This window comes from Eleginops maclovinus, chromosome 17, assembly GCF_036324505.1.
Source record: "Eleginops maclovinus isolate JMC-PN-2008 ecotype Puerto Natales chromosome 17, JC_Emac_rtc_rv5, whole genome shotgun sequence".
Classification (NCBI taxonomy): Eukaryota; Metazoa; Chordata; class Actinopteri; order Perciformes; family Eleginopidae; genus Eleginops; species Eleginops maclovinus.
In genome coordinates, this window is record NC_086365.1 from 8640872 (window position 1) to 8654323 (window position 13452).

The window sequence follows — 13452 nt, forward strand, 5'->3', positions numbered from 1 at the left end:
TCCCAGACAATTATCTGAAACAGACACACTTCTCACACACTTTTATTCTTTCCATCGGGGCTCATCTGTTATTTTCCCAGTGAGCAAATAAATAGCAGCTCCAAATAGGTGGGACTTGGCTGTTGCCTTGCCATTCTTTACCAGGGATGACGCACCTGCCGCCATGTCTAGGGGAGGAGGAACAAAAAAGTTGAAAAAAAACGAACAGTTATCAACAGGATGCTGTGGTGTCAGACAGGAAGCCAGGGCTGAGAGCGAGATGTACTGCAGGGCTGCGATGATGCCACATAAAACTCGACTCACTCGGACCAGCAGTCTGCCTGAATTTATTTTAGTTTTCACAAGTGTCATACCTTTTTCTTCACAGAATGATCATTAATGATTGAACACAGCTGTGATATATTTCACATGCTTTACCAAGTGCTACCTGATCAGCTTGAGTTGAATAATAAGCTATTTCTATTTTTTAAAGGGTTTCACAGCCTCTTTTATCAACAGATACATTGCAGGTAAATGTTAGTAAAACCAATTTACTACAATAAGTATATATTTAGTTTGTAGTCATCATACTTTTCTTAGGCAACCCTCAAGCACATCCTCCCTAATGACTTAAAAAACAATCATCGAAGGTGGTTTGAGTCTGAAAAACAAAGACGCTGAGATGGACACTTTTTGCAGTGTGCGAGCCTTACGCATGTATCGTAAACTCAATTCCCCGCGGTGCAATAAAACAAAAACAAAAAGAAAAGGTCTAGATTAGTTTCCTATGTGGCGTTCACCTTCATCTACTGTACATTCCTGCATTTCCAGCCGCGGCAGCAGCAGCAGGCTGTGTGAGAGAGGGACCGGAGGAAGCTCGGAGACGCGTGTGCAGAGCGCAGGCTTTAAACGGGAGGGGGCGGAGGGAGAGAGAGAGGGAGAGAAAATGAGATAGAAGAGGGAAATAGAGAGAGGGGGAGAGAGAGAGAGAGCTTTGACAGCGCTCATCACCCACTGAACAACCAGGACGGGTTGCATCCAAGCAATCGCTGCCATTCGCAGACGGAGTTTACAGCCTTTGCGCCGCTTTTTCTTTCGATCTTTTTCTGCCGCACCCCCTCCCTCTCCCGGTGCTGCCCAGCAAAGTCAACCATGGTTTCTATAATTTCAGACCTGGACCCTCTGAAAAGCTGGAACGTGTTAAGGTAAGCGCCCGTGTCAGTTTCGTAGTAATAGCGTGTTGATAGCGGAGAAGGCACAGAGACAGAAGTGTGGTTTTTTTTGTGGAGGAAATAAGGGTGGGACACGGCGCAGGCAGGAGGTCGCCTTTGCCTTTCTGAGCTCTGGCGCGTAATTACGCACGGTTTGCGCCGTTTGGCTGTAATGTGCAGCGTTCTGTCTACTTTATGAGCCTCTCCCCCTCTTCCCATTCTCTCTATCATGAGGCTGACGCATGCAAGCTGCTCGGTGTTTGCGTATATCTCGTTAACCCCGGCGCTGCATCACCACCACCACCGTCTCCAAACTTCCATTCCAGTGTAGAAGTAGAAATAACACTCATTTATCACCACCACTCCCTCCCTCCCTATTCCTTCCTTCCCTCTCTCTCCCCCCCATGCTGATTTGGTCCCTCAAACTGTTTGCCAGAGAAAAAAAAAGTAAGCCCCTCCAGGAATTTATCTTGAAACATTTACTCATGGCTGGTTGCCTGCAGCAGAGCGCGTTTAGAGAGTGTTACATTTTATCTCCGGAGCTGCAAAACATGTTTTCAGCAACACATCCATTTAGTGCTTGGCAGGAGGAGGCGGTCCTGAGACGATTCTCTGAACCTCCCATGAGGTCAAAGATGAAACTTTTTTCTTGCTCCCCTTGTCTCGAGTGAGCACTCTCTTTTTTGTCAAACAGCTATTAGACTCATATAGGCAGGATATAAGGCTCTGCAAATCACTATGAATACATCCACTGTCATTAAGCATCTCTGCAGAAAAGCCCATGAATTTAAAAAGCTGGATTTTGAAAAGGCCTTGTCCCTGAATATTTCAGCCATTTGATAAATAAGTCATTATTCCCTCGACGGACTCGGGCGGCAGCGGCGGGGACTATCACAAATTCTATTTTAGAAACGGGGGAGAGGAGACCGAACCCTGAAGACCATCAAATTATTCTTTTAATGCTGTCTCTCCCTACTTTTATCACCTTCACCCCCCCCCCCCCCCCCCTTGCCACCCTCCATCCCACCATTATCATCCACAAATCCAAAATAGAAAATGAGTGGAGTAATGTAGAGCAGGCATATTTCAATGACAGACCAGGGGGGGGGGGGGCTAAATGATGTCATTTCCAAACGTGGTGACCATCCTCAGTGAGAAATAGGACATGCAGCTGACCTAACACACACACTCACACACACATAAATAGCCACAGTACAGACTTTCTCTGGGCACACTCTCGTCTCCTCTCAGTCTATTTGCTTAACAGGGACACATCTCCTGGTAGCATTAAAAATGTCTTTGACTTTTAGCTAATTTTAGCCAAGATAGAGGGATGATAAATTAGACTTTGATACTTCTGGCCTCATGGCAGCCATGATTACTGAAGTCCAAAGGTCAAACTGAGGATGAAAGTTAGAAATGGACAAATATCCTGCAAAGACTGTCCCAGGGTAAGAGTTTCATTTCTGTTTTGGCATTTTGAGAGTATGATTGGTCATTAGGAAGGAAGGAAGCAAAAGGAGGATAGAGGGAAGAATCAAAGGAAGGAGTGAAAGAGGATTATTTAGCTCCCCTCTGTCTCTCCTCTTTATTAAACCTTTGTTATTCCAGATAAGAGGCAGGAGCAGCTGTCCCTCTCCAAAGACGGCGCATCTTAATAAAGAGCAGCTTACCGCCGGCCGTCACTCACACTCTCTCGGGGTCACACACACGTACAACGGCACACACACAAACGAGCACTCACGCCCACAAACACACTTCTCAATCATTTATCATAATGAAGCGCCTCGGTGGCACTGTGTGTGTGTGTGTGTCGCTCTTTCCGTAATGAGACTCACCTCAGTCATTCTCCGACACACAGTTAATGCACACACACACACACACACACACACACACACACACACACACACACACACACACACGTCATAAACACAGCTTTAACAACAAAGTGTGTGTTGTTGTTGTTATCAAGCACCAGAAGCAGTAGAACAAAGGGAAGCCATAAAGGAGCGTAAACACTTGATTTAGTCAGATATCATTTTATTAATTTTGACTCAAGATAACACAGCTGGATCCAGATTTTTTGGGGGGTTTTGAGTGACAGAATCCAAGGAGCGATCTGTTGCATCATCATTGATCTTGTCAAATTATAAAAACAAGGACATTGTGATAGATGAAAGATGAGCCCTCACTGCTGTAACACTATTAGGCAGCATGATATGCATATTAGCACAATTAGCTGATTAATGCAGCTCCGTGGAATTCGATTTGCTTTAAATGCAATAAGGAGTTAATGCAAGTGACAAATGTGTGTGCATACATGTGTTAAAGCAAGTGTTATCTGATCAGCAGCGAGGTGTGTCACAAGCATTCACTATCTGCTATCTTATATCACACACACACACATGTATGTACACACACTCATGTTCCAGAGAGAGCGCGGAGGATGGATGTAGGGAATCGGTCGGTGCCTCTCGCAGTGCACGTCACATATCTGAAGTGCAGTTCAGTTATGCCATAATGAGAAACAGCATGCATATTAATTCCATCTGATTACATCCAGCTACCACACACACACACACACACACACACACACACACACACACACACACACACACGGCGAGGTGTGTTCTGGATTCAATTAGGGCGTGGAGAGAGGAGCGCTCAGGTTTTTATTCTATTACTGTCTGGTTAAATCATGGCTGGATGTTCAGAGACAGGAAGATAAAAGTGTTTTGTTAAAGAGAAATACGACAAAATAAGTTGGAATGCGTATTTTTGGGGGAAATCAGTTTAAAACTCCACCGTCATTCCTACGCTGCTCCCTTTATATCTGCTTTCACCGTCATCCAATCATCACGCAGGTGCACCGTCCTGCAGTTTCAGAGGAAAAGGGGAAAAAAAAGGGAAGAGTCGGGGTGGTTGAGAGCGAAAGGGGGCTTGACCTTTGACCCCGCTGTGTTGGTTTTAATTAATCCACTTAAAGTGTTCGTCCGCTTGCATTATGTGTCGCTTTATATCCTGCCGGAACGCGGAGAGAGGCTCAAATCCATCCGCCTAATTACCAGGACCACTGTTGGAATCTTTAAATCCCCTCTGATAGCGTGTGTGAGAGTGTGTGTGGTGCTAAGCCAGAACCTTTTCCCCGCTCAGGATTATACTGGTTTAACTAAAGGTTTAGAGTGAAAACATTTTGGTAAAAGCCGTTTGTGATATTTCCCCCGTGAAGTCTGTGTTTTACCTTTAGCATTTTCAAGCTGAGAGATTTACAAAGTTTAAAGTGTTTTTTGAAAAAAATGTCATGTTTGAAAAAGCCAAAAGCGTGTTTGACTAACGGTACACTGAAGCCTATATGAAAAAGACATCCTGTATTTAGCTTGAATCAAAATCAGATATAAAATCCTCCTCTCCTTCCTTTTCCGTCCCTGTGTTTCCGATGTAGAAACAAGCTTTATTTGGTCGTTATTTTAGACACTTTTTCCATCGGGATGTCAGTCTCTACTGCCTCCCTGTGCAGATTCCCTCTCTGGCTGCAACTGAATTTGACGCATGATTGTGAATGATGACGGGTTTCAGCCATGTGATGTCCCAGCAAGCTATTTCCAGGGATTTATTCTTGGAGGAAACACCTGAGAAGCCTTATGTTGCCGATCTTCGGTGCCCTCAGGAGTAGGGCTTTTCTGTACGGAGCGCATTAGAGGCTGATGTTTGAATGAGGGGAAATCAACAGAATTAGGGCACGGACTGGAAATGTTTCCTCACGATTTGAATATCAGATCAAAGTTGATTGTCTTTTGGATGGGAAACCTTTACTATGGGGTCAAACTTCAATATTCTTATTTTCACAGTCATCTGCTATAATATGAAGAGCAGCTTCTACCTAATGTCAGAAATTATTTGTTTTTTATAGTTTTACCACCTTACCAATTCTCTTTTTTTATAGTGCTTCTGGTAACCAGTCACTAACAACTGTATCAAGATTTTCTCCATACAGTTTTCTCTTTCCAATTGCAAAACAGTTTTACTTAATTATCCAGGGGGACCAGGATATCAGTGAGCAATGCTTTTAGTTATTGTTGTGTTTTGCCAAATGACGCACCACAACTGGGTCTTTTATAGTCGCCATGCAGAAATAACTGAGAGAAATGGCATCATGAAGGAGGGTCTACTCAAACTGAACTCTCCACTTCCCACAGCTGTCAATCAGAGTCTTTTTTCAGGGCTGAGAACAATACTGCATTGAGCATCGGAGTGATGGAGGCGTGAGGGGCAGGCAGAAGGAGAACGAGAGGGAGGGCTGAATTCCTTCAAACCCCTGGAATCAGCGAGAGATAATTACACAGTTCAGACCAAAGTGCGTCACCAAACACAAAGGAGACGGGAGGAAGATGACAGACAGGAGAGGGGAGCAGGGAAAGACTAGAAATTACAGGAGAGGAGGGAACAGAGGGAAATAGCGAGACTCACCCAGGTGTGGTGTTCAGCAAAAAATGTTCTATATATGGTTTGATATTGTTCAGAAAATTCCACCTTGTCTATTAAAGGTACATTTAGTCCTGGCTTTAAGTGCATTTTTAAGGAACTTCTTTTGCCACTGGATATTGAAATGCTTACTTGACTTACTTACTAATCGGCTGATCTGCCGAATAATCTTCAAAAAATAAGAGTCAAGAATAACAATTACAAGTTTCCAGAGCCCAAGGAACATATTCTGACAAAGAAATGCAAAGAAATGTTATTGATTAGTGTGTTTACATGTTGGTAGTAAGTAGTGTCTACATTTCTCTTATTTAACTGATTCAATCAAGTGACGGAGACAACATGGATGAAATTATGTAGTACAGTTTGCGTTTCCCGCTTTAAGAGCTTGGTATTTGTCTGCCTTATCAAGTATATTTCAGTTGCAGCGCTGCATCGTTCACACACACTGCAACCTGTGAGTGTGTGTGTGTGTGTGTGTGTGTGTGTGTGTGTGTGTGTGTGTGTGTGTGTGTGTGTGTGTGTGTGTGTGTGTGTGTGTGTGTGTGTGTGTGTGTGTGTGTGTGTGTGTGTGTGTGTGTGTGTGTGTGTGTGTGTGTGTGTGTGTGTGTGTGTGTGTGTGTGTGTTTCAGTCCCATCCTCTGCATTTGTTGCCAGTACTCATCTCGCTCAATTTCTTCCAAAAGTAAGATTACCCACCGCAGGCTTACATATCACACACACACAGACACAACTATTTTTGACTAAAACAAGTGTTTTTGTCTTGGCAGATACAGTTGCTGCTGTTTTCCTTTTTTAACCCAAACAAAGATCAGCTTAGTGAACACCAGCCGCAGGGATTTAAAACCCAACTGTAGCACACACCTCACATGACGAGGTGCGTGTGTGTGTGTGTGTGTGTGTGTGTGTGTGTGTGTGTGTGTGTGTGTGTGTGTGTGTGTGTGTGTGTGTGTGTGTGTGTGTGTGTGTGTGTGTGTGTGTGTGTGTGTGTGTGTGTGTGTGTGTGTGTGTGTGTGTGTGTGTATATACAGTATAATCAGTCAGCATGAGCTACTAACACTGTACAGTGCGTGTAAATCAAAATGTGAAAACTATAAGGAATGCCAACTTTATCCAAGCTTTTTCTATTTACCGTTTATTTTGCGTGCCCACATGCTGGTTTTCTTCCTGTGCTTAATTTTGTTGTCTTCTTTTATTTAACCTTGTATTTTCCTTTAAATTATGTCTTTATTTTATAGTTTCCCTATCCTTTTTCTCTTTTTTGAGCCCCTGTTTTTTCTTTGATTCATCCTCTTTCCAAACTTGAACTGCTCAGTGCAACCCATACATTAGCCTTTATACACACACACACACACACACACACACACACACACACACACACACACACACACACACACACACACACACACACACACACACAGAGACACACACACACACACACAATCACACATTTAATTCCATTGGACCAAAGTGACAAATCTGTTTAATAATGCACCACCTGCAGCACGACTATCTGTCTCTATCTTTCTTTCTTTCACCAACCTACACACACACAGTGTATAGAGCTTCTTTACGAGCCAGAATAAGACTGTAACAAAGTACAGCACTAAAATACAGCCAGAGGGAATGATTTGTGTGTGTGTGTGTGTGTGTGTGTGTGTGTGTGTGTGTGTGTGTGTGTGTGTGTGTGTGTGTGTGTGTGTGTGTGTGTGTGTGTGTGTGTGTGTGTGTGTGTGTGTGTGTGTGTGTGTGTGTGTGTGTGTGTGTGTGTGTGTGTGTGTGTGTGTGTGTGTGTGTGTGTGTGTGTGTGTTTCCCCCTGTGTGACACAATACTGCCTTTGTGCTGTATGGCTTAGGAAACACAGGAGGTAAAGAGTATAGACTTCTCCATCTTCTGTTTTCACATCTCATCTTTTTTGTCTATTTGAAATTCCCATTCACCTTCCAATCACAGCAGATTTCTCCCTCTCTTTTCCATGCACAGGATTCTCCCCCGACCCTTCCTTTTTTCCCCTTGCAGTGATCCTCTACAAGCATGTAACCAGAGGGGGGAAAAGAGGATGAGTGAGAGAAAGAGGGAAGGATGGAGGGGGGGAAAATATCTTGTCTGAATAAATAAACAGCTTTCGCTTGCACCCAAAACGGAAAGCTTAGCGGAGAAAAGAGAGAGGAGGAGGTGGTGAGGAAGAAGAGGGGGGAGGGGAGGAGAAGAAGAGCAGGAGGGATGGGGGGGTGAGAGTCAGCGAAGGAAAGGAAAACATTGGCATTCTGCCCGGTAAAAAAAAAAATGAAAAAAGAAGGAATTAAATCTCTTTGTTTGCGTGACTGATAGATGCTCGAAGTGAAGCCAAGGAAGAGAAAATGTGGACAATGCATGACCAAAGGCCAAACAAAAACCGACCAATCAGAGCCATTGTTTATTTAGCAAGAATCACTTCAGTACGTCAGATTAAAGCTGACCCAAAGGAAATTATGCTTCCTCATAGAGAACCTAATAAGTTGGTGATATTTACTATTAAGTCCATTAAAAATGCAGATATTGACTTAGTATTAAAATCCTGAATGCCATCTTTGGTTCAAATGGGTGATTTTAATGTCCAGTAGTGTAAAATATAGAATTTTCTGAATGAAGTTTGCTATAAAAATGGTCAAATTTAAAACATGCTGAATGGTGGCATGACATTTAGACCGTCAGCACCTTCCTGCCAGAAAATGTCCCAACGAGCTTTCAGAAACCCGCGTCGGTCACACCGCAGAGAGAGGGAAACATACAGAGGGCTCGAGATGGAGAGCTAATGAATTATGGGTAAATGGAGAGAGTCTTTTCCTCCTCCTGGGTTATGGAAGTGCCACGCTGCGAGTGTTGCCTTGCAGATGGTGACCCTGGAGGGAGGGAAAAAAGGAGACAAAACAGAAAGTGAAAATAGAGACGGATGATTGTTTTTTTATTCATTAAATATAAGCAGCCTGCACAGAGCGGAGCAGGAAGTACAGCTGATTCACTTCAGAGGGTTCAAAGTCATCTCACACAGTCATGAACACAACCGGATGGAACCAGTTTAGGTTTCAACATAAAAAGGTAGATAACAAATGTAATATTGATCAACAGACAACCCTTAGTGAGAGCTGTCCTCTCCTGCATTGAGAGCCTGTGTTGTTAATTCTTAATGATTTATTCATTTTATTGTATTATTATTTTTAATATTGTTTTCCCTCTTTTTGGTGAATCCGAAACATCTGTCGAGGGAACACATATAAAGAATAGCCTCTTCTTTCATACAGCATTTTTTATTAATGTGCCTTTGTCTCTGTTAAATAAAATAAACCCAGATATCGATACAGAGAGGAGTGTTGGGGTCAGAGACTTGGCCAGTTGAAGCCGTATGACCTCAAAATATAGGGTACTGGCATGGGGGGAGAGATTAAGCACAGCAGGAATAAGAAATTGGACTGGCAAAACTCAGTGTATGCCATGAAGTAGATCACAGACACACACACCCAAACTGAAAAGGGAACAGCGCTGCAGGGTGGAGACCAGATATCTGGAATTCTGTATGATGTAACAACCAGAGGAGATTTGCTCCAGACTTTGAGTCGTTTTGTCAGAGTGAAAGAAAGAAAGAAAGGAAAACCCCTTTTTACATTATTGAGAGGGTTTTACAGGTTCACTGCATTCCTCGTATCTGAGACCCAACTCATGGCGTTATGTTTGTTACGATGACTTCCTGCAGACTCTTTGTTGCTGTGCAGAGTCTCTCACTACGCCCTTAGCATTTTGCTTTAAGGCTTACCTCATTACCATTTGCTTCACAGGGTCAGTTCCTTAATGGAGGCTTGTCAAACTAAACAGTGCGAAATATTCAAATGTTGTATCGTCAGTCATCTGCACACAAGCTGCAGCGTAAATTTGGGCAATGAAGTGAACTTCTGTTAGTTCTGTGCTGTGATTGGTTAGCTTGTTAGCATGTGACTTTGATACGTATAGTAGTTACATGTCTTCATTTTAACTCTCTGAGATTTAAATTGACTTTGCTTCGATCAAAGTTTTACCTTGTTTATTTAATTTTTACCGAGGTTGGACAAAATAACTGGAACACTTTACAGCTACACTTATTTTTTTATGTGAGAAGATGTTCTTTTTATTTTGTCCACCCACTTTCTGCTTAGTAAAGAACTTTTGTTTTGTACAACATCACTTCCCTGCAACAACACTTTAAAGCACCCAGGTATTGCAAGTGATTTATACTTGACCTGGAGGAATTTGGCTTTTGAAAGCCAATACATTGGATTAAGTTTGAAATGTCAAGGGGGGGGGGGGGGGGAGGAGAGAGAAGCGGAAGCAGACAGACAGTGTTGCTGCAGCTGCAGAAACACTGTGTGTTTTTATGGAAGTGGACTGTTGCTTAATGTTCTGCTCACAGTCAGATGACTCAAGCAAGAGCCCCGGGGCCATCATGGTCATTAGATCGCATACTCGGTGTGTGTGTGTGTGTGTGTGTGTGTGTGTGTGTGTGTGTGTGTGTGTGTGTGTGTGTGTGTGTGTGTGTGTGTGTGTGTGTGTGTGTGTGTGTGTGTGTGTGTGTGTGTGTGTGTGTGTGTGTGTGTGTGTGTGTGTGTGTGTGTGTGTGTGTGTGTGTGTGTGTGTGTGTGTGTGTGTGTGTGTGTGTGTGCGTGCCTGTCTGTGAGAGAGAACGACATGCATATGAAGTGGGAAGCAGAAACCTCCACTCTTCCTACAGAGTTTACTGTCAAATGGATTTGGAGTATATTTAGAAGCATATAAGGATGCACAAAGGCAGCGCCAGGTTATGTATGTAGCCCATGTGAACACCAGGCATTTCAAAGTCAATTATACATATATTGTGCAATAGAAACACTTGAGACATTCAAGTACATTTATATTTACAGTCAATAAAAACCAACACAAATGAAGACATGTATAAAATACAAGAATAAGAGTTCCAGTGCACTGTAAGATATGAATTGCTATTGGATGTAATGATGTTTGATATACAGTATATGGAGCATCATTAATAAATGCTGTTTCTCCATTTTGACTCAAGGAAGAGAAAGCTTAAAAAGACATTGCAGTAACATTTTCTGGAGACTTTTCCAAACTTTGTCAGAAACCCTTGCATGCCTGACACTAACTCTTCACCTGCAGATCTGTAGCCTTCAAACATATCAGTTTTTGTCGTAGTGACCTGCTTTTCTATTCCCAGATGGCTGCAAGTCCTTAAAATGTGACAGTTTGTGATAAATAGACCCACACACACACACTCACTCACTCACTCACTCACTCACTCACTCACTCACTCACTCACTCACTCAGCAGGAGCCACATATCCTGCCCTTGCATGCCTGAGTTTATTTCTAGCTCTCTTTCTTGAAACCTCGCTTAATTCTTTCTTTTTCTTTCTCTTTTCTTTTCTCTCAGGATTGTGTTGCCAGTGTTTTTAAACAAAGCATCTTTGGATCTTTTGTCTGCCTCTCTTTGACATAATCCTGGTGTCTGTTGCCGTGGTTACACTGTCTTAATGTGCCATTGATGTGACTGTATGTATTGAAAGCATTGCTGACTGCCGGCAAAAACTTTGTGTTTTTCTGCCTGTCCTTTTTTCCCTCTAAGCTCTTCCTGTGTCAAACAGAGAACCTGAGTGAACCTGCTACGTCGCTATTGATAGGATTTAACTGGTTGCGGGTTACTTTATCAAATACTATTAATCACTATCTTCTAAGTTGAAATTGACATTTTTCAAGGGGAAATCGTGTGCCGGTGTTGAATCCTCCCAAACCAAATAGAGGCCATCTTGTCGCAGTGAAACTCTTCATTATAACCAGTAGGAATTATACAAGTGTACTTATGTGAAAATGTAAATGGAGACAATCACGGCTTCCCGTACACAATCAGCGTCGCATTAATTAAATCTGAGTTGAATATGTAACCAAAACAGATTAGCCGTTGTAATCATAGTGTGTGTTCAGTGTCAGTATGTTATTATTCCAGTCCGTGTCATATCTTCTGGCTGTGCACGCTGAATGTGCAGGCAATGAGCTCCGCCACAGCAACATTATGACAGCATTTCATCTCATCCCCTCGATGCCGCGCTTTGGAAGATGACGGTAATTTGGACAGGATGTTTCGAGGCCTTGGGTTCTCTCCCCTCTCCCCGGTGCACTGCAACATTAAAGCAAGACTGGAGCGTGAACGTATGGCCGGCTATTAAATGGCAATCACACACACAAGAGCTCTTTTATAGACGATCACATTTCTGCCTAATAGCTCTCGGAGAAGAGTCGTCCAAATATGACATTGCAAATGAAAGCCCTCTGAACGCCAGCGCTTATTAAAATCTTTGCAGAAATCTTTCAATTTGTCCGTTTTTACGTGATGTGGGTCAGAATGGAATCCGGATTGCAACCTGCAATTCTTGGTTTAGTTATGTGATCATGCTTTAAAGATTTCCAGAGCTGTATTGAGCATCAGGGGTGTCTGGATTCCTCTAATAGTGTAATGCACAGTTAACTCGCCGTACATCACCGTGCTCGATGTTTGCAGCTCCGCAATCAGGGGAACCTGCTCTGGTGCGTGTCCAGAGAACCTCTCGCCCCCTAATGGCAGATTGAGGGTGGAGTTAGCGTCATCATTGGCCCTCTGCGAGCCCCTGGGAGTCCCACACCCCCCTGCCCCATTAATTTCAAGTGCTACTCATATCCTTGGCCCCCTTACTTTCCATCACTCAGCCCCCTCCTTGCTTCACTCATCACCTTGGTGCGCCCAGCCCAATCTCGCCCGCTCCTCTGGCTCATTTTGAGCTGTAATTGGACAGGAGTCCCGGGGGATGGTCGTCAGCACGCCCCAGTGCCTCGCGTCCCATCTCCAGAGTGGAAACGCGCCCGGCCGTGGTCGATAAGCAGTGCTCACGCTCAGTCCAACATTCCCTACTCTGCTAACTTTCAACAGGCACAATGACTGGGCCGCACGTTAGCGCAACAGTTCTCTGAGATCAGCGCGGCGTGACCGTATGACCTCCCAATCTGTTTCAGAAAGCTTTATATGAAAACACATTGCAACAAAAGCTTTGCTGTGTTTTTTGTGTCCATAATTGAGTCCTAACAATTATATTCTTAATGAGTGAATGCTAAAACAGTATTTCAGCCTGTTTTCAATCATTTTTTAAGATTTTTTCCTGAAATCCTATCTCTCTGCAAGCCCTCAAACGTCACAGAGATCTGCAGCCATAAGTGCATGACTGTGTGAGTGTTGTCTTGTGTTTCCATGCCAGACAACATCTTATTACATTCATCCATGGGTGACTACATCAGGCATGAATATGATCCTGCTCATTCAACCGGATCCGTCCATCTCCTTCCTCACACTGCCCCACACACAGTTGTTTATCAGACGGCGGTGTATTTGGATCTCTCCCTGTGCCAGCTTTTTACTCGAGCAACATTTGGGCCGGTAATCTGTCACATGAGCCCGTCTCATCGGAGGCAGGGGAACATTTGAGCTGCGAACACAGAGGCAGGATAACACCCTAAAAGCTTCCTCTCTTATTGCCCACGCCTCAATCCCGACTATCTGAAATCTCTGTCCTTATCGCCTCTCCTTTATTGCCGAAGCTTGACGGGCACTTGACAGCTGAGAAAAATGCCACAAATTGGGCCTGACCTGAGTGATGTTGGCTATCAGTGTATACCTGCAGCTCCCCCCAGAGGCTGCCCGCTCAGGTGGAAAAAATGTTTCAGGCTTTGGAATTCTACATTTATGATGAAGTTA

At 43.6% G+C, this 13452-nt stretch overlaps 1 protein-coding gene across 1 annotated transcript in view; it reads left to right on the plus strand.

Annotated features, from left to right (window-relative positions):
• The first annotated feature begins 983 nt into the window (after positions 1-983).
• Positions 984-13452, plus strand: part of celf2 (cugbp, Elav-like family member 2) — a 181722-nt gene continuing 169253 nt past the window's right edge. The window contains exon 1 of the mRNA XM_063905342.1: positions 984-1184. Coding sequence (XP_063761412.1) covers positions 1132-1184 — 53 coding nt within the window. The 5' untranslated portion in view covers positions 984-1131. The remainder of the gene's footprint in view (positions 1185-13452) is intronic.